The sequence below is a fragment of the Nematolebias whitei genome, chromosome 12 (assembly GCF_014905685.2).
Source record: "Nematolebias whitei isolate Nwh7 chromosome 12, NemWhi1, whole genome shotgun sequence".
In the NCBI taxonomy this organism is placed as follows: domain Eukaryota; kingdom Metazoa; phylum Chordata; class Actinopteri; order Cyprinodontiformes; family Rivulidae; genus Nematolebias; species Nematolebias whitei.
In genome coordinates, this window is record NC_056509.1 from 36,515,886 (window position 1) to 36,539,351 (window position 23,466).

General features: G+C 40.0%; 4 protein-coding genes and 1 non-coding gene across 5 annotated transcripts; 2 read left to right on the plus strand and 3 right to left on the minus strand.

The window, feature by feature from the left end:
* Window positions 1-2,346: 2,346 nt before the first annotated feature.
* On the minus strand, window positions 2,347-4,455 carry sod2 (superoxide dismutase 2, mitochondrial). The gene is made up of 5 exons (XM_037685509.1): window positions 4,324-4,455; window positions 3,707-3,912; window positions 3,429-3,545; window positions 3,021-3,200; window positions 2,347-2,907 (listed from the first exon to the last, which is right to left on the minus strand). Exons 1-5 carry the CDS (start codon window positions 4,350-4,352, stop codon window positions 2,762-2,764), a joined length of 678 nt encoding a protein of 225 aa, XP_037541437.1. The 5' UTR covers window positions 4,353-4,455; the 3' UTR covers window positions 2,347-2,761.
* Window positions 4,456-5,202: 747 nt separating this feature from the next.
* LOC119418249 (WT1 associated protein) lies at window positions 5,203-13,196 on the plus strand. The gene is made up of 8 exons (XM_037685511.1): window positions 5,203-5,414; window positions 5,932-5,967; window positions 6,050-6,105; window positions 6,185-6,243; window positions 6,398-6,525; window positions 9,003-9,181; window positions 11,320-11,474; window positions 12,051-13,196. Exons 2-8 carry the CDS (start codon window positions 5,938-5,940, stop codon window positions 12,695-12,697), a joined length of 1,254 nt encoding a protein of 417 aa, XP_037541439.1. The 5' UTR covers window positions 5,203-5,414; window positions 5,932-5,937; the 3' UTR covers window positions 12,698-13,196.
* Window positions 13,197-13,823: 627 nt separating this feature from the next.
* Window positions 13,824-17,388, plus strand: acat2 (acetyl-CoA acetyltransferase 2). The gene is made up of 9 exons (XM_037685878.1): window positions 13,824-13,929; window positions 15,627-15,761; window positions 15,843-16,024; window positions 16,097-16,214; window positions 16,298-16,441; window positions 16,515-16,637; window positions 16,738-16,892; window positions 16,969-17,079; window positions 17,178-17,388. The coding sequence occupies exons 1-9, from the start codon at window positions 13,881-13,883 to the stop codon at window positions 17,346-17,348; spliced, it is 1,188 nt and encodes a 395-aa protein (XP_037541806.1). The 5' UTR covers window positions 13,824-13,880; the 3' UTR covers window positions 17,349-17,388.
* A 497-nt stretch (window positions 17,389-17,885) lies between these two features.
* On the minus strand, window positions 17,886-23,077 carry tcp1 (t-complex 1). Its single transcript, XM_037685879.1, has 12 exons — window positions 22,964-23,077; window positions 22,443-22,528; window positions 22,201-22,329; window positions 21,302-21,399; window positions 21,111-21,221; window positions 20,826-21,007; window positions 20,444-20,570; window positions 19,903-20,078; window positions 19,277-19,400; window positions 18,761-18,953; window positions 18,496-18,659; window positions 17,886-18,285 (listed from the first exon to the last, which is right to left on the minus strand). Exons 1-12 carry the CDS (start codon window positions 23,034-23,036, stop codon window positions 18,072-18,074), a joined length of 1,677 nt encoding a protein of 558 aa, XP_037541807.1. The 5' UTR covers window positions 23,037-23,077; the 3' UTR covers window positions 17,886-18,071.
* LOC119418784 lies at window positions 22,604-22,738 on the minus strand. Its single transcript, XR_005187225.1, has one exon. It is a non-coding gene; the product is annotated as a small nucleolar RNA SNORA29 (small nucleolar RNA).
* Window positions 23,078-23,466: the final 389 nt, after the last annotated feature.

Genomic DNA, 23,466 nt, shown 5'->3' on the forward strand with positions numbered 1-23,466 from the left:
CTGTCTAAATTGAAGCCCATAAATGTCCAAAAGTAATCTTGAAACAGTAATACACACTTTCATAACATCTAGGCTTGATTACTGCAATGCGCTTCTTTTTGGAATTAGTCAGACCTCCATTGCACATTTACAACTGGTTAAAAGTGCTACAGCCTGATTTTTAACTGGTACAGGCAAAAGAGAGCACATTACTCCAGTTTTGGCCTCCTGGTTCACTTTCAAATTAAGTTAAAAATCCTTCTGTATGTTTTTATATCTCTGAACAGTTCTGCCCCCTCCTATCTAGCTGATCTGCTGCAGCCATATGCAGCGCTCTCTGAGGTCAGCAGACCAGATGCTTTTATTGGTTCCAGGCACTTGTTTTAAGCTCAGAGGTGACAGGGCTTTCTCTGTTGCAGGTCCAAAACTGTGGAATGTCTCAGACTGCATGTCAGGCAGGCTCCCTCTCTCTGTTTTTAAGTCTTGTTTGAAAACTCACTTTTGTTCCTTGGCTTTTGACACTATGTGAGCTCATTTTAACTTGTCTGTATTCTATGTTAGTCAGTTCTTATCGTTACCTCTGTGTGATCTATGCATTTTTTGCTATGTCCTTTGCTTGTTTATTTTTGCTGTACAGCACTTTGGTTGGCCTTGTTGCTATTTTTAAGCACTTTATAAAGTGGTATGGTATGATAAGATGTGATGGCACTCATGTTGTGAATGACTCTCAGCTATACTACACCAAAATTAGCTATACCTGTAAAATATGGCTGTTTAAACCAGTACTGCATTGGCTAAGGTTGTTTAGCTGTGGTGGCCATCTTGAGTTGGGTAAACTCCAAATGGTAATAGGTTTTTAGAGAAACTGCTAAAGGTTACATTTCAGGAGTTTTGTTGAAATCGGTCCACTGGTTCATGAGATATTTTGCAAACATACATTAACTGTAACAGTTAATGGCAAAGTGTTAAACAAAGATGTTGCACCAAGTATAGAGCTCAGAGTATGTATTGTGAATGACTCGCCTATAAATTTAGCTTTATCCGAGTAAAACTGGATGAGTTGGAACCGTTTTTGTGTTTCCTATGGCTACATGCTTGTGGTAACCATCTTGAATAATTACTTTCAGAGTTTAATTAAAATTTGTCAATTGGTTCATGAGATATTTTAACTCAACTGTCACATAAAAATGATTGCCATCAGCAATAATAAATTATCACCATCAGTCATGAGCGATGATGTAGAAAACTGTTACAGGGTGAAGGTTTGACTGATGGCCTGGAAACGTAGCAAAAAAGCTAAAAACTACAAAACTTATAGCTTAAACTGTGAAAAACAACTAGTTTGTACAAAAAAGCTCTGTGTGAGCATGGAAGTTGTCAAGGATTTTTGTTTTAAAGTGGAAATAAGGATGCAAAACAAAGCCTCGTGGAAGAATTATTGCACGTGTCCACAGAAAAACCACACCAACGGTATGTTTGAAGAACATTCAAGAAAGTTTGGAAGATTTAAGAGGAATAAATAAATTTAAAAAAGAGAGACTTAAAAAGATGAATACATTTTCCAATCTTTTCTTCCAGAGGTTATGGATTCTCCAGTGTGAGCTCCATTTATTTTTTTAACAAATTGTATTAAAAAAGGGGGGAAACACTTTGGCAAAATCAGCTTCTACAGAGTAAAATTTGGCCACGTCTATTGAAGCTATCATCTTATGATTTGTTCAAACTTCAGTTTCCAAGGCTGGCACAGTCTCACACACAGATTTAACAAAGTTTGGGTGTTGGCATTTGTTGACTCAAACTTTTATATACAAATTTTACAACTACCATCTTTGTAAACTCTAAGTCAAGCCAGGTCAACGTGTTACAAGTCACTGATGCATTCAGTTTTATTAGAAATAGTTTAAACATTTTTTTTAACAGTGATTGAACTTAAAACAATATATTCTCTACATCACCATTTAGAGGAAACTATCGATTCCTCCTGTGATTAGTTATAATCACTCAGTAACATGGATGAAATGAGCCAAAGCAGCTTGCGTATACAATTATTCATATCAAGAAAGAAATCAAAAGAACATTTTATTGCAACTGCTAAATGTGTCAGCAGGTTAATAACTGGCTTGACAATCCTAAGATGACTCTTGTCATAAGTGGCTTTTATCAATATATTAGTAAAATAAATGTTTGTCCAGGCAAAAACCACAAGAACCTTAAATCTTTGGAAACACTGCCCTCTGTTGGCTACACTGAGAAAAATACCAAATGTGACTCAACTAGTACTCTTATGTATGGATGCAACTTAAAAGTAGTTGTAGTTTGGATTCATTATACTTTAGTGATGAAATACTCAATAAAACACCAACTGTGTGCAACTGAAATTGTAATTTATTACATTACTTCATAAACATACTGCACATTGTCTTGTGCTAATACATGTTAGCTGAATAAAGACAGCTCACTCCTCCTACAGCACCCATTACTGGGCTGTGAACAGCAGAAATCAGTTTTGATATTAAAAAGTTGTGGTTTTCTTGTGCGCTTTGACAAAGGTCTGGGAGCAGACCTGAATCAGAAGGACCAGCATGTTTCAAGCTGTGGAGTTCTCCTTTTTATAAAGTCAGTATAATCTGCTTCACTATGAAAGTGTTTTAAAGACATCTCTAACTTGTTTCAGAACAACAATATGAGAATTTGGGATGTTTTACCCCAAAACATACTTGCAACTACTCTTTGATCCAGGTCATAATAAAAAAGGTACTGTAGGGGACATTTTCAGTAGCTTCTACTTTTTGGCAATCTGCAGACGATCGTTCACATTCTCCCAGTTAATGATATTCCAGATAGCTTTCACGTAGTCAGGGCGCACATTTTTGTACTGGAGATAGTAGGCATGCTCCCATACGTCAATGCCAAGGAGGGGGATCAGACCTAAACACCAAGACAGAAAAAAATATAAAACAATAGTAAGATAAGATAAGAACTTGATTGATCCCGCAGGAAATAGTGACCTCATTTTCATTTCAAAGTCATTTTAATCTGACCTGTTGTCCCCTGCAGGGGATCCTGATTTGCACAAGCAGCAATGCGAAGTCTTCCACTCTCTTTTTCGTAACCCAGCCACCCCCAGCCAGAGCCCTGCACGGCCACTGTAGCAGCGGACATCTTCTCCTTCAGCTTCTGGAAGGAGCCAAAGTCCCGTTTGATGGCCTCCATTAATTCTCCTACAAAACAGGCCGGAACAGATGATGTTACTTCAGTGCAACAGCAGCCATCAAAATAAAAACCACTCCGTAAAATAAACCACCTGCTGCTGCAGCAAAAAAGTCTCAGTCTTATCTAATCCATTTTCTTAAATGAGCTCAACAATTCATACTGATGGAAGCGAACCTGGTAAATTAAATCCGTTTGCATCAAAAAGTGAACTTTTAAAAATTGTTTATTTGCCTTACCTTGTGGCTCACCTCCACCACTGGGACAGAGGTTTGTCCAGAAAATGGTGTGGTTAATGTGACCTCCTCCATTAAACTTCAAAGCAGGCTGGAGGGCAACTTGTGCAGTTACATCTCCTGAAACAAAAATCACATTCATAAGTACATCAAAATATGTCAACCTTCTAGATTCAGACAGATTATAGAAAACTCAATTAACAGAAGCAGCTAAAACTTTTGACATTAATGTTTGAAAAGCCTGTCACCAACTACAACTGAAATGAGCCTAATTCACGTACCCTTTGCAAGGGCCTCCTGATATTTCTCCTCTGCAACATTGAGATTGTTGACGTATGTGGCATGATGCTTGCTGTGGTGTAGCTGCATTATCTCTGCATTTATATGAGGCTCCAGTGCTCCATAATCATATGTCAAATCGGGAAGGGTGTGCTTCTGCCTTGATGCAGCTATCTGATTTATGCTTTGGTTGAGGGTGGCTGCGCACCTGAAACAAACAAGCAAACAAGGAAGAGTAAAGAGCAACTGTGCATTTAAGACCGAGTACACCTAAACAAAAATTCAACATGTCTACGAGTCTGGTGTTGGTTCACAGCTCAGCTGATACTCAGCATTAACAGAATGAGAGCTTGTGACATTAGCTTTGCATTTTTGTGAGTGTACATTTCAGATCTTCCAGCTTGTAATTGCACTCAAACCAAAATGCATGCAACAAAACCCACTTCGGTGCGCTTTAAGCTAATGTAGTCGACTTGCTAGTAGCCAGTTAGCTAACTGTTAGCTCTCACGGCTGAAGTTCTTACTTTAACTACACCAAGTAAGAAACGGCTTTTTTCACTTTTGTGTGCACTTCTAACAACGTTATATCTTCTCCACGCTAAGCTAAAACCTGTTTTACCTGCGTATTTGACCAACTCGGCAAAGCATGTTTCAAATGGTTCTCAACGAGCAGACTGAATCGACACGCTGATAAATAACCGTCCTTGAGATTGCGATTGTTGACAGCTGGGACTGTACCATTATCACCAACTGATGGGGGTGTGCAGAGGCCTCGGTAGGACTTCTATAATGTGGATACTAAACATTTGACACTATAAACACATGATACTTACTATTAAAATGATATTATATAAAATATTTTAGGGAACACTAGTTATTTTCCCTATTAAAATATTTTTTGACTAATCGTTCTGTTCGGTTTTCAAATGCATTAACGAAAACGTGAGATCCCGTGAGCCATGGAGTTGCATTTTGATGTTTATAAATCAAACACATTCTTTAAAATTTTGAAAATGTTTTATGCTGTAAACAATTTTTGAAACAGGCAAAATATAGTAATACGAGAAATGTATTTTTAAAAGCCTATTAGTCACGTGGACATTTTTTTTACTATGAAGTCGACGCAGAAGATCGTTTATGTTGTCGTTATGAATCACTCAGTAACACGTAATGGTAGAAAATATTTATGCAGGAGCAGATAATAAACAAACAAATAAATAGAACTGTCTTTTTTTTTTCTTTAAGGTAAATTGGTGGATCGAAACATTAAAAAATATATTTCAAGGGTTTCACAAGGTGTTCATTAAAATCGCAATTCAAATAAATTAACACGATGTTAATTGTGAATTAATTGTTCTAACATGAATTCAGTGCGTTACAATCATTAAATTACAAACAAAATCATGAAAGTACCTAGCGTGATCTCCGTGCTGTGGTCGCTCTTTTGGTTCAGAAATATTTCTAGTAGTGAGAGGTCTTCCTTCTTTCCTCCATCTCTGAGATCACTCCGCAGCAACTGGAGTGCAGCGCAGCAGCAGTTCGTCTGTAGCTATTCTGCTGCCCTCGGCGAAGCAAGATGTCAGCGACAAAGCTTAGGCGTGACCGCAGCTTGTAAAAACACGACAACATTTTAACTCACCTGTAATATTTATACTCACGAGGATTTTTTCAAGCCTAGAGTTGGGTGAAACATCGAAAGTAACGGGCCTGGTGAGTGTTTTCACGGCGCTAGGCCTGGCAACTGCAACCAAGAGCCCGCTAGTTTCAGGAAAGGAGCGTAAGGGAGGGAGTCATTTCCTTCACCGCCATTTTGTGATAACAAGGAGACGAAACGGCCAAGAATTAAATGCTGCTTATCAAAGCATAATTACATTTAAGCGTAATATTGTTAGTCGCCTAATTCATTATTTGTTTGCAGGGGGATGCTAATTGTTTCTGGTAGCCAGTAGTTAACCTTGGTTAGCTTCCACTTCGGTCTCGCTGTCCACAGCTAGCTGCCACACTGGCTAGCGCTTAATGTTAACTTTGATTTTTATCGACCAGTGAGTCCCTCAATACCATTATCTCGATTGTTTCTCCTTCTATATATATAGTATATGTATACATTTGGTTTGCCTGTCCTTCATGACACATGCAGCTATTGCGGTTCGGCTGAAAAGATGCATTTGCTTCAGCCCGCAACACAACGCTGCACTTACTGATCCTTTTCTCTTGTTTTACTTCTTAGTTCACAATGACCAACGAGGAACCTCTTCCCAAGAAGGTTGGTGTTTTTTGTTTAGCCATTTTAATTGTTTCTATACGTCGTGTATGTCTTCAAACCTAATTCACTTGTTTTCTCACAGGTTCGCCTTAGTGAATCAGACTTGAAGAATTTGAACAGAGAAGAACTGTGCGCAAAGTAAGTATCCGCTTATAAATGATGTAAAATGTTTAATTTTTTATAGCTGAAATTGTTAAATGTACTTTGGCATTTTCAGGTGGAAGCAGCATGAAACCTACGTCCAGGTCCTGGAGGCGAAATATGCAGAGCTGTGTTGTAAGTACAGTTTCATAAATGTAATCCAGTTCCACGTTGATTTTAATATTTTGGACCAAAATCCCAGAGAATTAATGACTCTGTTCTATAACAATGTTTGGCTGCCGGTGTAGAGGACACTAATCTCACGGTGTGTTTGTTTTTCCTCTCCTAGCTAATGATGTACCAGGGCTGAAGGAGTCGGAGGAGAAGCTCAAGCAGCAGCAGCAGGAGTCTGCGCGCAGGGAGAACATCTTGGTCATGAGACTTGCCACCAAGGAGCAGGAAATGCAAGAATGTACAGTATGTATCTGTTTACTCTTTGTCTTGTGCATTTTACATGATTTTGCTGTATCCAGATACAGTTTTGTTTTGATCATAGTTTGCCAGGTTGCTTTGAAATCACCTTATCCACCTTATTCCTAGCCCCCATGGTGCCTTGCGTGGATTATGCGCATGACTTCTGGCGCGGTTTGTTTATGCGCGAACAGTACGAGTTCATGTAGTTTCTCCGAGCTTTGTGGATTTAATTTAAACATGTAGGAACACCACCTGTCAGAGCTCAAACAGGACAAAATAATCATATTGCTGCCTGCTGCAGAGGAGTGGAGGACGACCTGAAGAAGTGACCACAGATTACATACACAAGCAGATTTAGCTACTTCACTGACTCGGTTCTTCTGACGGTGAAGCGATAAACAACCTGAAAAGCTCTGAGGTGTATCAGTATCTAATTCATTTCATTTACATAGCACCAAGTCACAACAGAAGTCATCTCAGTAATAAGGTTGGACTTGTTTTCTTAAGAGGTGGGACACAATCTTCTTTACCTTTAAAGCAGACAAAGAGCCCAGCCAAAGGAAAGTCCTCCGTCACTGAGCTTGAGTTAATTGCAGAGAAAATCGTAATAACAAAGATGAACATATTCTATAATGCTGTGCGCTCCATACACTTGAAATCATACCTGATGTATACCACTTTTCACAGGAACACTTTTTGCTTTGGGTCCGTGTTCAAATCACTGTTGTTGTAGCCACTGATGTAGTTTGTTCTGCAGCTGCGAACACAACAGGTACCTGAACTCCACGAGGCTATTTTTGTCAATTTTACAGTTGTTAAATAAATGAGAACAAATCAAAAATAGCGTTTCATCTGCTAAAGCAAATAACTTTCAAATAAACCGTTGTCCGTACTCCGCTACCATTTAGCTTGTGCTTACTGCTACTTCCTGTGTCTGACAGGAAGTTGTACCATAATCATTTATACGTGGAGTTCCCAGGAATAAGGTGGATAGATGGCAAGAAACCTTTTAGAGGTGGATTGATTTATCATTTTTTCTGTAACTTGATGTGCTTTGATTGGATCTTTAAGTACCAGTAGGTTATTTCATAAAAGCCTAGTGATTTATTGGGGTGAATTATGTGTTAAAAGAAAATTATATTGAATTTAACTTTTTATTTTTTCATGTACTGGCAAATTATTATTTTTCTTTACCATTAGCTGCTTTAAAATAGTTTTAGTTTGGATTTTGAAAGCAGGCAGCTGCAGTTCTGGCAGTCTAGTCACTTTGTGTCTGCTGCAAATTTACTTTGGTGTGAGGGCTCGGCTTTATTTCTTTGTGCCAATAAATGCTTCTACAAAAGTTTTTTTTCTTCTTCAAAGTTTAGTTTTCTGTTTATGTCAAGCTTTCTGCAGACAAATAAATTTAAGAAACTGACTTGTGGCTTGATGACATCAAACTGCATAAAAGCAAGCAACAAGTTTAGCTACATACTGTATGATTAGATCAACATTTTTGTCAACAGAATAAGTAACAGAAGTCTACTTTACCCTTTGGTTCATTCACACCGTGCTAACATGTAGTTGTGTTAGCTCAGACGTGTGCAACTTAAGGCCCGAGGGCCAAAAGTGGCCCTTGGAATATCTCCATCAGGCCCCCAATATCCTTAGTTAAAAATGTAATTAAAAAAATTGATGTTTTTTAAAAAAAACTTTTTTTTAATCAAAGAGACTTAAGGGGGGTTAAATTTAACATTATATGCAAAAAAAAAATTAAAAACATTTTAAGTCACTGTGTTTCCAGAACTAGACTGAAGTTTAAAGACTTAGAAACACAAATATATAAATTATTTTGCATATTTCTGCTAACATGTATAACATGTTAAGCTTACGTGTATAATATTAGTATAATATTGTCACAAGAGTCAGTTTCCAGAATGTCTTTTTATCTTCCTAAAGTATATTGGAAATACACATTTTATAAAGCGTGCTAACTATGCTACAATGAGACAAAGCCTGAAAATGGTCTTCTAGATCATCTGTAACAAAGAAAATTTATTTTCCAATTCTGTATGCGGCCCTTTGATTGCTTGTGGCCCTTTGGAAAAAATGTTGCCCGCCTCTGTCAGAGCCCAAAACTAGTGGATATTTAAACTTGAAACCTGGCTCTTTAATTTGAACATCAAAAAATGTTAAAGTAAATCATCTAAATGCTACACTAGTTGTTTTTTAATGAATATTAGTCATTTTTTTCATGATAAGAAAATGTTGTCAAAGCTTATGAACTCTGATCCTGCAGGTAAGTTAAGCTTTAGAATATTTTTAACAGCTGGAACAACAATTTGCCCCCAAAATAATCTGAATTTTGAGTGCTCAAATTTTACTTAAATAATTAGAATTTGTATTTTTTTTAGAAATTAATTAAGCCACCGGATCAAATGATATCACAAAGACAAGAACACCTTACCAACCACTAACTTGTATTTTGTCGCATCCTGCAGACCCAGATTCAGTACCTCAAGCAAGTCCAGCAGCCGAGTGTGGCCCAACTGCGGTCGTCCATGGTGGATCCAGCCATCAACTTGTTTTTCCTCAAAATGAAGGCTGAACTGGAACAGACTAAAGACAAACTGGAGCAGGCCCTAAATGAACTGAGTGCCTGGAAATTTACACCTGATAGGTAAAGACAATCAAAATAACTCCCCCCTTCAAAAAGGCAAGACTTCCTCACGCCCCCCCACCCTCACACTCTGCAGGCATGCAGGAACAATGGTGGGGGGGAAGGCTGACAAAATGCTGTACTCATCACGAGACTCAGACTTTACAGAAAGCCAGTCACTGCAGAAACAAAAGTGTTTTTGTTCTCTTGTTCGGTGCCAGCTACATATCACATAACCTAAAAAAGAAAAGACAATATGGTCAGGTGACACTTGTGTTACAGCTTTCTCCCCTCATATCCCCTCACCGTCCAAGGGCCTGAAGGAGTCCGGACTGTTCTGAAGAGGTGGTCACTCACTTTCCTCCGTGGATATGCCCTCCCTGCCCCCCCTCAGCTCAAACCAGACAGTGCACAGATTAAATAAAGGGATTATGGGGGAGGTTGTGTCAGGCAGGGACCCTCCCTAGCCTAAAACAGCAATTGAACAATTTAAAGACGACTCCTGTTCTTGCTTTATAAAAGCATTTAACAGTGGATCACATCACACAAACAACCAGCTAGGCTCCCTGAGAAGTGTAAAGACTTTTGGGACAGTAGACACATTTCAGTCACATGAAAACATTTCTAAGACTAAAAAGTAAAACTTTGTGGAAGATACACTAGAAATGACATTAAGACTGTGAGCGGAGCCAGCTCCTCGGTCCACAAACGGTGGTTCAGGCACGCGGGTCCGTTCGCTTGTGCCTACACACGGTAGAGTGTATTTACATGTTTTTTTGTTTTGTGAATTGTTTCTTTTTATTGGCGTTTAATTTGATCTCGTTCTTTTGATACAAACGCTTACTGCAGTGTGTAAAGCAGGAAACATGATTGGCTCTTATTATTCACTTGTGAAAATGTTTGCACACTTTTTTGGCGATGAATGTAACCGCACTGAACTTCTCAGACACACACTGCCGTAGGTGTTCCGAGTCCTGTTACCAAACTGTGAGAGCAAATGTCCATGAGAAGTCATGTTTTGAGACGATGAATTTCTTGTATTTTGTGTATTTTTGTGATTGACCCATCTCTCCCACAGATTTAAAGCTTTGGAAATTAGGCTTTTCTTTACCTTCTGTGTGGCACAGTTGTTTACTGCTTAATGCCCAGCTGTGCCTTAGGCTGAGTTTTCCAAAACCAGATTTGTGTTCACATCTTTCACCCAAGTGAGACAGAAATACAGACGTGTTAACTTAAAATGCACAACTATTCTGCTAAAGAGAAGGCACTTTTTTTTATTGTAGGAGGTGCATAATAAATACAAACAGCCAAGAAACTTCTGATTTGATTCTAATTACAATATAGACAAATATTCTTGGTCATCTTTTTATTTATTTATTTTTACTTCTACGGGTTTGATTTGATGTAGCTGCTGTTCTGTTTAATATTTCCGTGTCCTTGTGGCATGTGTTGGTTACGGCAGCATCAGTAACTGCTAATGTAAAATTAAAGGTGGACCAAACTGTTCTACTAATTGTTGAGCAACTAGTATCTGGAACTATTTGAATGTTGTTCACTCTTAATCTTTCTGTATTTAAGTTGAGGACTCTTTAAAACCGTCGAGTTCAACACATTCAATGCACCTTTTCTGTTTGCTACTTGGATATTTCGATAGTTTTCTTATCTCAGAATAATATGCTCTGTGACTTTTCGAACTATGCCTATTCTTTACTGATAGTTATTTAACGTTTTTATTTGGTTCCCACACAATCAGTACTTGTATTTTATAAAGTTCTTCCATGAGCATCATGGTAAGTTGAAGTCAAACGGTGCAGGCCTTTGTTTTGTAGAAATCTGTTAAGTGTTTGAGTTTTGACCACATTGTGGACAGTAATCCTTCCATTTTTAATAGCGTGTCTTTTTTATGTTAAATAATTTTTATTTAGGTCATTTAGACATAATTATTTAACAGGTCTTTGTCAGATGGCTTTTGTTGATTTTTACAATGCCTGCAAATCTGACAGTTTTTAAAGTCTTATTTTTTAGTCCTTTAAAGAGTTTCTGCTGACTTTATAAGTTTAGAAGAGGTTTGAGCAGCAAAAACTGATCAATAGTTTCTATTTGCCTGCTGAATTTGTCTCCTGGTTCACTGTGTGATGTGAGACTTGTTTCCCTTACAGCCAAACTGGGAAGAAGCTGATGGCCAAATGTCGCATGCTGATTCAAGAGAACCAGGAGTTGGGACGGCAGCTGTCACAGGGACGCATCGCCCAGCTGGAGGCCGAGCTGGCCCTGCAGAAGAAGTACAGTGAGGAGCTCAAAAGCAGTCAAGATGGTAAGAGTATAAGAGATTTGTGCATCTTCTTTTTTATTATTTAGCAATAATAATAATAATAGCATTTCACCATTTCAATGTACTGTACCTTCAATTTAAATGATTCACTGTTAACATTAGGAGCTATAAGTTGAGAGGCATATCAGTCAGAAATGGCAACATATGCATTAGATAAAGGGCTTTCAATGGCTTAAAGCCTACCTGCAGCAGCTAGCTTCATACACATAGCCTAGTTGTGAGTGTCACTGCACGATCTGTTCCAACACCAGAAGCATGATCCGTACCGTGCATTCAGCTCTGGGCGCAGGAGCAGTGCGCCCAGAATGGTCCTATATCTTGAATTGAAGAGAAGCATGTAAACGTTTAATGAGAGTCTATGGGCAAATATTTTTATGCCCCCGGGGTGGAAATATATCATCACCAATCAGACAATGTTTTTGAACGAAACAACTTCATTAACAACATCATTAACTATAAAATTTGTGCATTTTTGAGATTTGTGCATCTACTTTTTATTTATTATTTTTTCATTTCTAATACATTTTTAACTTGTGCTTTTCTGGATTCTTTTCCCAGAGCTAAATGACTTTATTATCCAGCTAGACGAGGAGGTTGAGGGAATGCAAAGCACCATCCTGGTCCTGCAGCAGCAGTTGAAGGAGTCCCGTCAGTTGCTCTCTCAGTCTCAGTCAGCTGGAGCAGGACCCAGTAGGACTTCACCCGCTGCTTCCAGCTCCTCTGCTGAACCATTCGCTCAGCCAGAGCAGGCCAGTGTCCCCTCTGAACCAATCAAAGACTACGGGAGGGTCTCCAATGGTCCAAGCAATGGCAACTCATCCCAAAGGAGTGAGACCACACCCACGCTTTACCGGGAGGTCAGCAGTGCTGAGGAAGATTTTCCAATGTCCCCTATTGTCTCTAGCCCCAGTGAAGCTGAGACCAAACTCTCCAACCACTCAGAGGAGGTGCCAGACAGTCAGACTGCCTCAGGGAGAGTTGGAGGACCTGGGGGTTTCGGGAGCCGGCTGAGTGTTGGGTACGAGAGCTTGGACTCTCCGACAGGCAGCGAGACGTCATTGACTCAGCACTCGAATGACACAGACTCCACCACCGATCCCCATGAGGACAAGGCTGCCCTGGTAACCAAGGGCACCAGGACTGCAGGGTCACGCCATGCTCAGAACGGCCTGGACTCGAGCATGAGCGACGGTGCAGCTTTGTAATATACTTTAACATGTCTTTTTTTTTTTAGTACACAAATATGGCAGCAAATGCATAGTCTGTAATACAACATCCTTGTCCTTTTGCCTATTGTGATGCCTTTGTCACATTTATGTTGCTTAATGAGGATATAAACAGTAAAGGTTCATGCTAAATTTGAATTGTGTGGATTTAAAACTAAGTTTTATTCTTGTTTATTGGAGCACATCCACGGTGTTTGAGCTCTTCACGCTGAAATCAGACGTCTGGTGTTGTAACCCGAGTCGAGTCAATAAAATCATTAAATTTCAGTAGCTTCACTATATTCAATAAGGTCATTTTTAGATGTTGGCCTGTGGGATTTTTTTTGTGCAGTTTTTATTTTTCATTGGCAAAAATTCTGTTTAAAAGATTCTGTTGAATTGTGAGTAGTTCATACGTGATGTTCATATTATACTGACTTCAGCCCTTTTCATGTACTGACCAAATACCAATAAAACATTTTTAATACTATAGAGTGAATCCTGTTATTAAAAGGTGTCAATTTTATTCAAACTATTAAATGTATAACTTGACCTTTAAAAGTGTTATTACATTAAAAACAAATGGGACATGTTCACATGTAAAGTGGTTTTAGCTTTCTAACATTTTTCAGTCAGGTCATCTGGACAATTTCTTTTTTTGTGCTGAAACGTTTCGCCTTCGATCCGGAAGGCTTCATCAGTCAAAGAAATGCAACAAAACATTCTTCCCCCCAAAAGCTTACTCCAAAGTGGAACAAACCAGTTCTGCTTGTGATAAGATGGTCGCTTTGGTATGCCCCCTCCATTGCCCGCCCTCTTCCTTGTTGACAGTCGTGTCAAATGGATGAAAACAACAAAGAGTAAGCTGTTGGAGAAAGAATCAGTTTTGTTGTGTGTTTCCTTGACTGATGAAGCCTTCTGGATCGAAGGCGAAACGTTTCAGCACAAAAAAAGAAACTGTCCAGCTGACTTGACTGAAAAATGTTGGATTGTATACCTGGATTATTGAGCATGGACTTTGTTGATTTAGCTTTCTGTTTCGGCATCAATTTATCCTCCCAAACACACGGTGGCGCTGTGGTGCCCATGTGACGTGCAGTCCACGCAGTGTCAACAGATCTGTCAGTGAACAGACAGGAACAGGACTGATCAGATACTCCAGCTTCAACCTGCGTCCTTCAACATGAATCCTGAACCTGTTGTCATCGTTTCTGCCGCACGCACTCCAATAGGTAAAACCAAATCTCCTTGAAGTTCCATTCTCATTGATTAAGAAGGGTGTTTACTTCCACCTCTGTTTTTGTTGTCTAGCATGCGACTTCTGAAAGTATCTGTACAATAAATTAATCGGGTTTTTTTTTTGTTTTGTTTTGTTCAACATTTTCGTTTATAGTCGCACGAATGCCTAAGACTAGTGATTTCGCGTTTTTTTTATTTTTTTTATTAATTTTATTAAGTGGCTATCCTTTAACAAGCAGTTCTTGGTGAGCTCTGATTGGTTGGTTTCTTCGTGCGGGGCAATCTCTGGCCACTGATTGGTTGGAGTCATAGTGCCACAAAGCACGAGCCTGCTACTATTGGCTGCTTAAAACATGACGCGTGCGTCTGAATCTTCCCCTCGGTATGTGATAGAATTAATTGATTTTCCTTTTTTTTTGTCAAATCTATATATTTGCAGCGAGTTTTTAAGCTTAGACTTGGACAGAAACTCTACAATCATTAATTTAACCAAATAGAAATGTTAGGAAATGTTAAATTAGTGACAAAACAAAATTAAAACGGTATACTTTAACTTTGTCAGACTTATTTTAGCTAACCTCTTAAGAGTCTTTTTAGCTAAGAATTAATTTTTCACTTTGCTCATTAATTGGAGTTTTAGAGCCTAAATGGATTGTTTTATACCTAATTTATAAAATGTTCCAAAGTTAAACAGCACACAAAATCTTACCAGCTACAATTATTTTACCATATCATTTTATTTATAGAGCACTTTAAACAGCGACAAGGCCAACCAAAGTGCTGAACAGACAGAACAACAGACAACGCACGAAGCAAAATACAAAATTAAGTAAATCAAAAATATAGACATAAAAACGATGCAGATAATAAATATGACGACAAACCAGTGTGGAGGTTCAAAACACAGATCATCTGGTGTTAAATGCTACTGAATAGTAGTGAGTTTTTAAACAGGATTTGAAAATCGAGAGGGAGGGGGCCTGTCTGACAAGCAGAGGCAACTCGTTCCAAAGTCTCGGTCCTGCTACAGAGAAGGCCCTGTCACCTCTACGCTTAAGACGAGTTCCTGGAACTGTGAGGAGCAATTTACAGTTCCTTTTACCAGATGTACAGTTTTGCATGGATAATTACTATAATTGAATAGATACATTATGTGGCAACATGATGTCACATTTAAGCAGTGGAGAAAATCTTATCTACGCTAAAGTAGGGGTGGCCCCGATTTCCTTAATTTGGGAAAATTGGAAATCGGCTGATACTTGCTTGAGAAACCGATATTACCGATTTTTTTTTTTAGTTTTAACAACAATTGTCTGAACTTCATTTATATTTCAGAGCACTACCTCATGGCCAGTTAAAACAAGTTTGAATTGTTTCTAGGATATTGTTCAAGGGTATGCTTTTCAACAAAATAAGATTGAAAATTGAAGGTGCACTGTGACCTTATAACACCTGACAGTGTCGATTATAGAACAATATCGGTATCGGCCAAAATCGGAATCGGCAGGTCAGACTTTAAAAAAATCGGTGATTGGACAGAAAACTGCAATCGGTGCACCCCTATTCTAAAGCAAACAGACATTTCAAAGAACATTTCATCTCCGACTACATTTAAGTAGGCCCCAGCCTGTCTATTATGGAAAAACTGCAAACAGATTTTACAGAAAGTATAATCGTGTCGTTTAAACAGGTTGCTTGAATGGCACTCTGTCCACGGTGGCTCTGCGTGACCTTTGTTCAGCTGTGATCAAAGATGTCCTGAAACGGGCCGGGTTGAAGCCGGATGAGGTCTCTGAAGTTATCGTTGGACATGTCCTAACAGCAGGTAAAAGATTAGAAAATCTCATGGGGCCACACCAACATTTAACCTGTGTCACTACGTAAAGATTCTGTACATTTCTTTAAGGCGAAGGGCAGAATGCAGCCCGACAGGCCAGCGTCGAGGCAGGTATCCCTTACTCTGTCCCCGCGTGGAGCTGCCAGATGGTGTGTGGTTCTGGGCTGAAATCGGTGTGTCTGGGAGCTCAGTCTATCCAGGCTGGAGAGGCCACTGTGGTCGTGGCAGGGGGCATGGAGAGCATGAGCAGGGTTAGTAACAATCAGAGCGTTTCAGAAGAATATGAGATGGAAGTCTTAATTGTGTTTTCTCTGTCTACTCAGGCTCCTCACATGTTGCACATGAGAGCAGGGGTGAAAATGGGTGACGTTCCACTGCAAGACTCCATGGTTGCCGACGGCCTGATGGATGCCTTCCATGGCTACCATATGGGAATTACAGGTATATGTATGGAATAATTTCACTCCATTAATGCTGTGCATGATGGTGTTTCCATTAATATTTCTTTTTATTATAAATCTCAGCTGAGAACGTGGCGAAGCAATGGGGCATCAGTCGAGAGGAGCAGGACCAGTTTGCTGTCCAGTCTCAGAACAAAACCGAGGCAGCACAGAAAGCTGGACATTTTGATCAGGAGATTGTCCCCATCATGGTGCCATCCAGAAAAGGTAAAGACATTGTTAGTTCTTTATTAGCTTGTTTGCCTTTCTTGTCAGTGATGTGAATTTTTCTTTCCTTCAGGTCCAGTTGAGGTGAAGGTGGATGAGTTCCCTCGACACGGAAGCAACATTCAGAGCATGTCCAAACTCAAACCTTGTTTCATCAAAGATGGAAGTGGCACCGTCACAGCTGGAAACGCTTCAGGTTGCGAAGCAGCTCATAAATCGTTATTAACACGGGTTGCAAAAGAACGCCGAGTCTGTTAGAAAAACAAACGAAAAGCTGTTTGTATTTTTGTTTACAGGTATAAATGATGGAGCAGCCGCTACTGTTCTTATGAGCCAATCAGAGGCTGCGAGGCGGGGAGTAAAACCCATGGCTAAAATTGTATCGTGGGCTCAAGCAGGCCTTGATCCTTCCATCATGGGAACTGGGCCGATACCAGCCATCAGGAAAGCGGTGAGTTAACATAATCAAATGGAACATGTCAGAACGCTGGTGCTTTTCTGTTTCTTTAATTTTTACCATCTCTCAGGTTGAGAAAGCAGGTTGGAAACTGGATCAGGTTGATCTATTTGAGATCAATGAAGCATTCGCTGCACAGTCAGTTGCTGTGATCAAAGAGCTCGGACTAAATCGAGACAAGGTAACACTTCAGATTTTTATCAGAGCCTTCACGCGACCTTCTGCTTAAATCATCACAGCAACTAAAAGATGAATCTTATCGATTACTTTTGTTTTTAGGTGAACGTGAGCGGCGGGGCCATTTCTCTGGGTCACCCCATTGGGATGTCTGGCAGCAGAGTGCTGGTAACCCTGCTGCATGCACTCCAGAGGACTGGAGGAAACAAAGGAGTGGCATCCCTCTGCATTGGAGGAGGAATGGGCATCGCCATGTGTGTGGAGAAGATCTGAGAAGAATACCTCACAGAATGTACATGATTTATTTTAATGAAGGGATAATCAAATCTTATTGTTTACAGTCAACGTTGAACGTGCATTTACCTTCTAGCTGCCGTGCTAAAAAGGCATTTTCTTATTTTTTCACTTTACTGTGTATTTCAATTCCTCAGGTTTATATCCTGCTTTGCAAATTATGTAAAATGTGTATACATGCAGCTTTTACACAATTGCTGAAAGTTCTGTTACTGAATGTAGCTAACTGATATTAGCTGCTGCAAAGACACTTCTATATTTTTTAATTAGCTTTTAGGTACTAAAACATTTGCATTTAACACTAAAAACTGTAGGTGGTGTAATTGTTTTAAAGCTTTCAATAGATAAAGTTTACATTCCCAAACTGCTGTTAAGCTCCTCTTCACAAGTTGTATAGATCAGCTCAAACCTCAAAGTGCCATAATTCACAGGCTTGTGCTTCCTAACGACTAGTATGTTACTATTTTCCTGTGATTCAATCAATTTACATCTAATAGTTTAAGAAATAAACAGTCGTTTACAACCACTGAAGCTTTATTATGTGTCCATAAACAAAACGTTCTTTAGAAGCGGAAGCTCCAAAGACGATGGGGAGTGGGAGAACAGTGAATGGGCAAAGTGCACGCCTATAGTAAACGCAACAGCCATGAAAAGCTTAACCTATAAATACAGATATTGAATCTAACCGGCCCGATCAGCCTCTCAGTTCTCTAGAGACCCGGATTCAATGGCATCTTTGTACGAATGCCCGCCTTCTTTCGGCTCCGGGAACAGTTTGATGAGGTCATCGATGCGGAGGATGGTGATGGCGGCCTCGGTGGCAAACTTGAGGCTTTTCGTCTTGACCATGGTGGGTTCGTACACACCGGCCTGCTTGTTGTCTCTGGGTTTGCCGTTCACCAAGTCCAGACCGATCCTACAGAACAAAAAAGGTTCGAAATCAAACATCTGAGGAAGTGAAGCTCGAAGAACACATTTTCACTTTTATCTGACAAGTTGCAAGTTTGTTCCGTATTCTTAAAAACAACAATTCAACACCTTAAGCTTAAAATTTCAGTACAGATGAATGAAACATTTTCCATCACCAGTTTATTTAGTAGATTTTGTTCAGGAATGCTAAACTCACCATTTGAGATTCTTGCGTTCGGGGTTGACCTGGGCTTCGTTGTGGAAGGCTCGAAGTTTGGCCACCAAGTCAGTGGAGTCCTGTGCTGCGTTCACAGCCAGCGTCTTGGGGATGACGAGAAGAGAGCGTGCAAACTCTGCAATAGCCAACTGCTCTCTGGAACCCTGAGGAAAGGAAAAGGAAATGCAAGCAAAAGGTTAACTTTAGCAGGTACTACCATGAAGAAAGCCCAACAGGTGGAAGCTTTTCATCATCTCGGTCTCACCATGCTGGTGGCGTAGTTTTCCAGGTAGATCGACAGAGCTGCCTCCACAGCGCCACCTCCAGGTACTACAGACTTGGACTCAAGGACCCTCTTGACCACACAGAGAGCATCGTGCAGGGAGCGCTCCATCTCATCGCACATGAAGTCGTTAGCTCCGCGCAGAATGATCGAGGCCGAGGTGCGAGCTTTGGTACTGAGGGGACGAGAAGTCGGAGGTTTAGAGACAAAATCGCACAAATTAAACTTGATGTACAGAGTTCCCTTAGTTCCTGACAAACATCCTGGGTTTATCAAGTTTGAACTCTTAGTATTCAATATTTAAACTAAAGACAGCCGAAGTTACGGAGCTTGTGTAAAGTTGTCGTAAAAAAAAAAACCCTCCTCAAACATCTATTTTTGAAAATCAACTTAATCTTTAAAAATAAAAACTCTGAAGAGTCCCCGTGTTAAATTAGTTGGACTTTCTGTGACCCAGCAGCGGCACATGAATGGAGCTTGAACAGTAGCCGTTCGTACTTCTTGATAAGAATGAGTTCGTCGTCACAGACGCGCTCCTGCACGACCTCCTCCGCCTGGCCGAGCATCGTGGCTTCAAACGTTTCCTCTCCTTCCAGATTAGACAGCGAGGGGCAGACGGTGGCTGCAAGCGCAAAACATTTACAGAAATTCAAGTTAATATAAGAAGGTGTGACATTAAAACATACAGACTCAAAATGTAATTCAGAACATTTTCTCTTCCTTGGCTTCCAGTCCATTTTAGAATCGAGTTTAAAATTGTTATATTCACTTTTAAAGTTCTTAACGGTCTTGCCCCACCTTGTTTGGCTGAGATATTAGCTTTAGGTGAGTGTAAGAGAACATCAAGATCAACTAATACATTTTTTCTGTTTGTCCCAAAGTCCAAATACAAACGTTGGGGTCACCGAGCCTCGTCATTTGCTGCACCCAGACTCTGAAAACGACTACGTCAGGACTTGTGCTCCATCACTGATCTGTGTCTTTTTAACTCTAATCTCAAAACATTTTTATTCAGGCAGGCTTTTAATACTCTGTCATTTTTGTATCATTTTTAATCGTTTTGTAATATGAAGCACTTTGTGCACCTTTTATAAATAAATACTGATTGATTGATAACTTCTTACCTCCTGTTGCCTTGGCGATACGTTTGAGGTCCTTCTTGAGAACCCGTCTAACTGCCATAGCCCCGATATCCACAAAGTACTTGAGACACATGTCATCGATGCCACCAGTGGTCAAAACAACATTTGCTCCTGATGCTAAAATCTTCTGGATCCTCTCCTTGGTGATATCAGACTCCCTGAACCAAACAAAACAAACTTTGCTATTATTATGAATAAAAATGCAACGTCACAAGTGAATTCAAAGCTCAGCACTTTATCAGCATGGTTCAGTGTCCTATGGATAAACTTGATAATTGGGTTCTATTACTTTTTATGATGGAAGACTAGAAAAGCGTGCTCTGCACAGTGTATTCAGCTCACAGTGTCCCTGCAGCTCACAGAGAAGCTGCTGCTTTGACTTGTGGCTGTTTATGTTTTCTCCCACGCGTATCACTGCAGGAGCTATTGATCCAGCACCACAGCAAATTTAAAATGGGAGGATTCTTTAAAATGCATGAACTTGAGAGCGGCAAACAAGAGATAAAAAACAAACGTAACCCACCTCTGTCTGATCTGGTCGAGCTTCTCTGGATCGTTGATGACGACTTGGACTCCCAGCTTCATTTTGGTCTTCTGCAGGCTGAAGTCCAGGCAAGCTATCTTGGCATTTACAACACGCTTCACCATTCCTGCAAACATAATATAACTTAAATAATAGAAATATAAACAAAGGTTCTCCCCCTCCAGCTCTTTCTTGTTTGTCTGGCCAAAAGAAGCGTTGCAGTTTAGACATTACTGCAACTTCATCCTTTTCAGTCAGTTTCATATCTCCCACGCGTATAACTGCACACGTCATCAACAAAGACATGGCGGCAAAATTAATGGGAGTTCAGCACTAAACTGCTACATTTAAGACATATTTGTTCCACATTTTCCAGCTGTACCTTGTGAACCAACTGTGCAGTTCAGTGCATATCCGTTGACCAAGAAACTTTCTTTCTGGCTGCGGCCGTGGGCTTTTAACACGTTCACTGAGTTGATGGGATATTTGGCCACTCCTTTGCTGTCAGTAAACTTCACAGCCAAGGCAGCATCCACCACCATGTTGGCAAAGAACTCTGAATCACTGAGGGCTCAAAGTTAAGGTGATAAATGCAAGAACGTTGCTTTATGCAAAGAGAAAGAATAAAACATTGATGGTGATCTAGATCCAGACTTGTTCAGGATACACTCCAATGATTTTGGAGGACATGGAAGTCTTGGCTGCATTGATTAAACATTCTCTGCCCAGGTCATCCGTCCCGATGGTCAAGTTCTCATTAATGTAGCGCACTGCTTCTCTACAACGATCCAAGAACATTTTCCCGTCAGGCGAATCATTAACAAAAGTAAAAATACTTTTTTTCCTGACTTGTCTTACTTGCATGCCAGGCGGTATCCACTGATGACTGATGTAGGGTGAATTTTCTGCTTCACCAGCTCATCTGCACTCTTTAGCAACTCTGCAGCAAGAATGACCTTCAAAAACACACAAAGTTTAACATACACAAATGAAAGACTTTATTTTACAAACTATAATATTGAGCTTTTAATTCTGCTTTGGGTGAGCACTTTTTAAGTAGCAGAAGTGACTTAATTTGGAGAATGAGTGATTGTTTATTGCTGCTAAACCCTGAAATAAAACAGAACTTTTTTTTTAAACTAGTTGCCTTAAATAGGAGCAACATCCCACCCACCCCCGCAAAAAAAGAAAAGCAAGATCTTTGTCATGAGCAAAAGTGCCAGAAAAACCTCTTGAAATGCCACTCTTGCCTTTTTGTGTAGTCAGCCTAAACTCAACACTCTGAAAACTATATCCTTGCCTCACCCTAATCTCGCTGATGACCCGAGGGTGCTCATTTTTCTTCTTCTTGCGTTTCCATTTCACATCCAGCGTGCAAACTTTATGCACGCCAGGTTTCCTGTTCTGGTGCGTTTTCATGGCTGCATTTTAAGGCCAACATTCAAGCCTGGCATGGTGACTAAAGCAGATACAACTACATTTCCATGTGGAAACAGCCTTGGGAGTCTTTCACTCATCACTTTTTATAAGTATTCTTTAATAAATTGGTGACCTTAATCACCTGACAAACCTTTTTTGGGCAAAACATGGGCTGCATTCTGTTAAGATAAGAGAAAAAGATTTTGTTTTGCTTGCCTCTAGATTATTTAATTTAAAAAAACTACTTCAATTTGATATGATGTCGAGAGCCGGATGGAAAAGCTCTTAGGGAAATATCACCCCATCACCCTTGTTTTTCTCCCAGGGCTGCGTCTCACCACAGACGTGGTCCCGTCCCCGACCTCCTTGTCCTGCAGGTCAGCCAGTTCACAGAGGACCTTGGCAGCTGGGTGCTCCACTTCCAACAGCTTCAGGATGGTCGCCCCATCGTTGGTGATGGTCACATCCTTTTATACAATGACAATGCAAAGACTGTTAAGCAAACAAAACGTGCAGCTACTATCCAATTTCATCAGGCTGTCAACAACAGCTTAGCAATCACTCCTAATGGGACACAAACCCCTATGTCGTCCACCAGCATCTTGTCGAGGCCAACAGGTCCGAGGGAGCTCTTAACGATGTTGGCGATGGACGCTGCGGCCATGACTGCAAACACAAAAAGATGCTGTAGTCTTCTATATTTATTTTAACTTGAGCGTAGTTGTGTTAATTAGTAAATCGTTTAAAATGTTCTGTCACTTTATTAAGAGTGGCGCACGGTTAGCTAGCCACACCTTCAGATCGTGACATTTTCTCTACCCCATTAGCATAGCCCTCCATTCATTTAGACTGAAAGGAAGGTACTAATATGGGGTGTTTTCACAAAAAATAAGCTTATTTTAATATGTAGTTATTTTTGAAATATAACAAACGTAAATGAGTTTTAAAAAGAGATTCAGCGGCGTCTTAAAATTTACAATAAAGTTAGCTAACACTTAGCATAAGCCGCACGTGTTTGAGTAAATTAGTTCATATTTCCGCCGCTTTAAATAAATCCACAAAGACCTGAACTAACGCGCAACGCTTAGCTGCACAACTCACCATTTTGAGTGCGAACCGATTCGCCGGTTGTTCTCTGGCCGAACACGTTTAACGGACCTTCTAGCATCGACATATTGGAGCGCCGCACCAAGCAAGAAGAAAGGAAGCGCCGCGGTGCTCTATGGGTAAACGAGTACAGCGCAGAAGGTTCGAGAAGAAAATTAGTCAAAAATCATCGTTTATGTAATATTATTGCTTTTACCACATACTGGACTTAAAATTTACATTTTATAAAAGTTCCACTTCGCAACTATTATTTTACCAAACTGGAAAAGAAGATTCGTTTGTGTTGATTATTATAAACTGCATATCCCAGCATGCCTCAAATTAAACGCTCCGCCCCCTCACTCTTCTTCATGGTTTAAAATTGTGTCACGAGTGTTATTTGTCCCCTCTGCTGATTATTTTAGCAACGCAAAAATTTATATTCTTTGAAAATGTATTTGCACCACTTTCCAAAATTTACACAACTACTTTTAAGGTTATTTATTTATATATATATA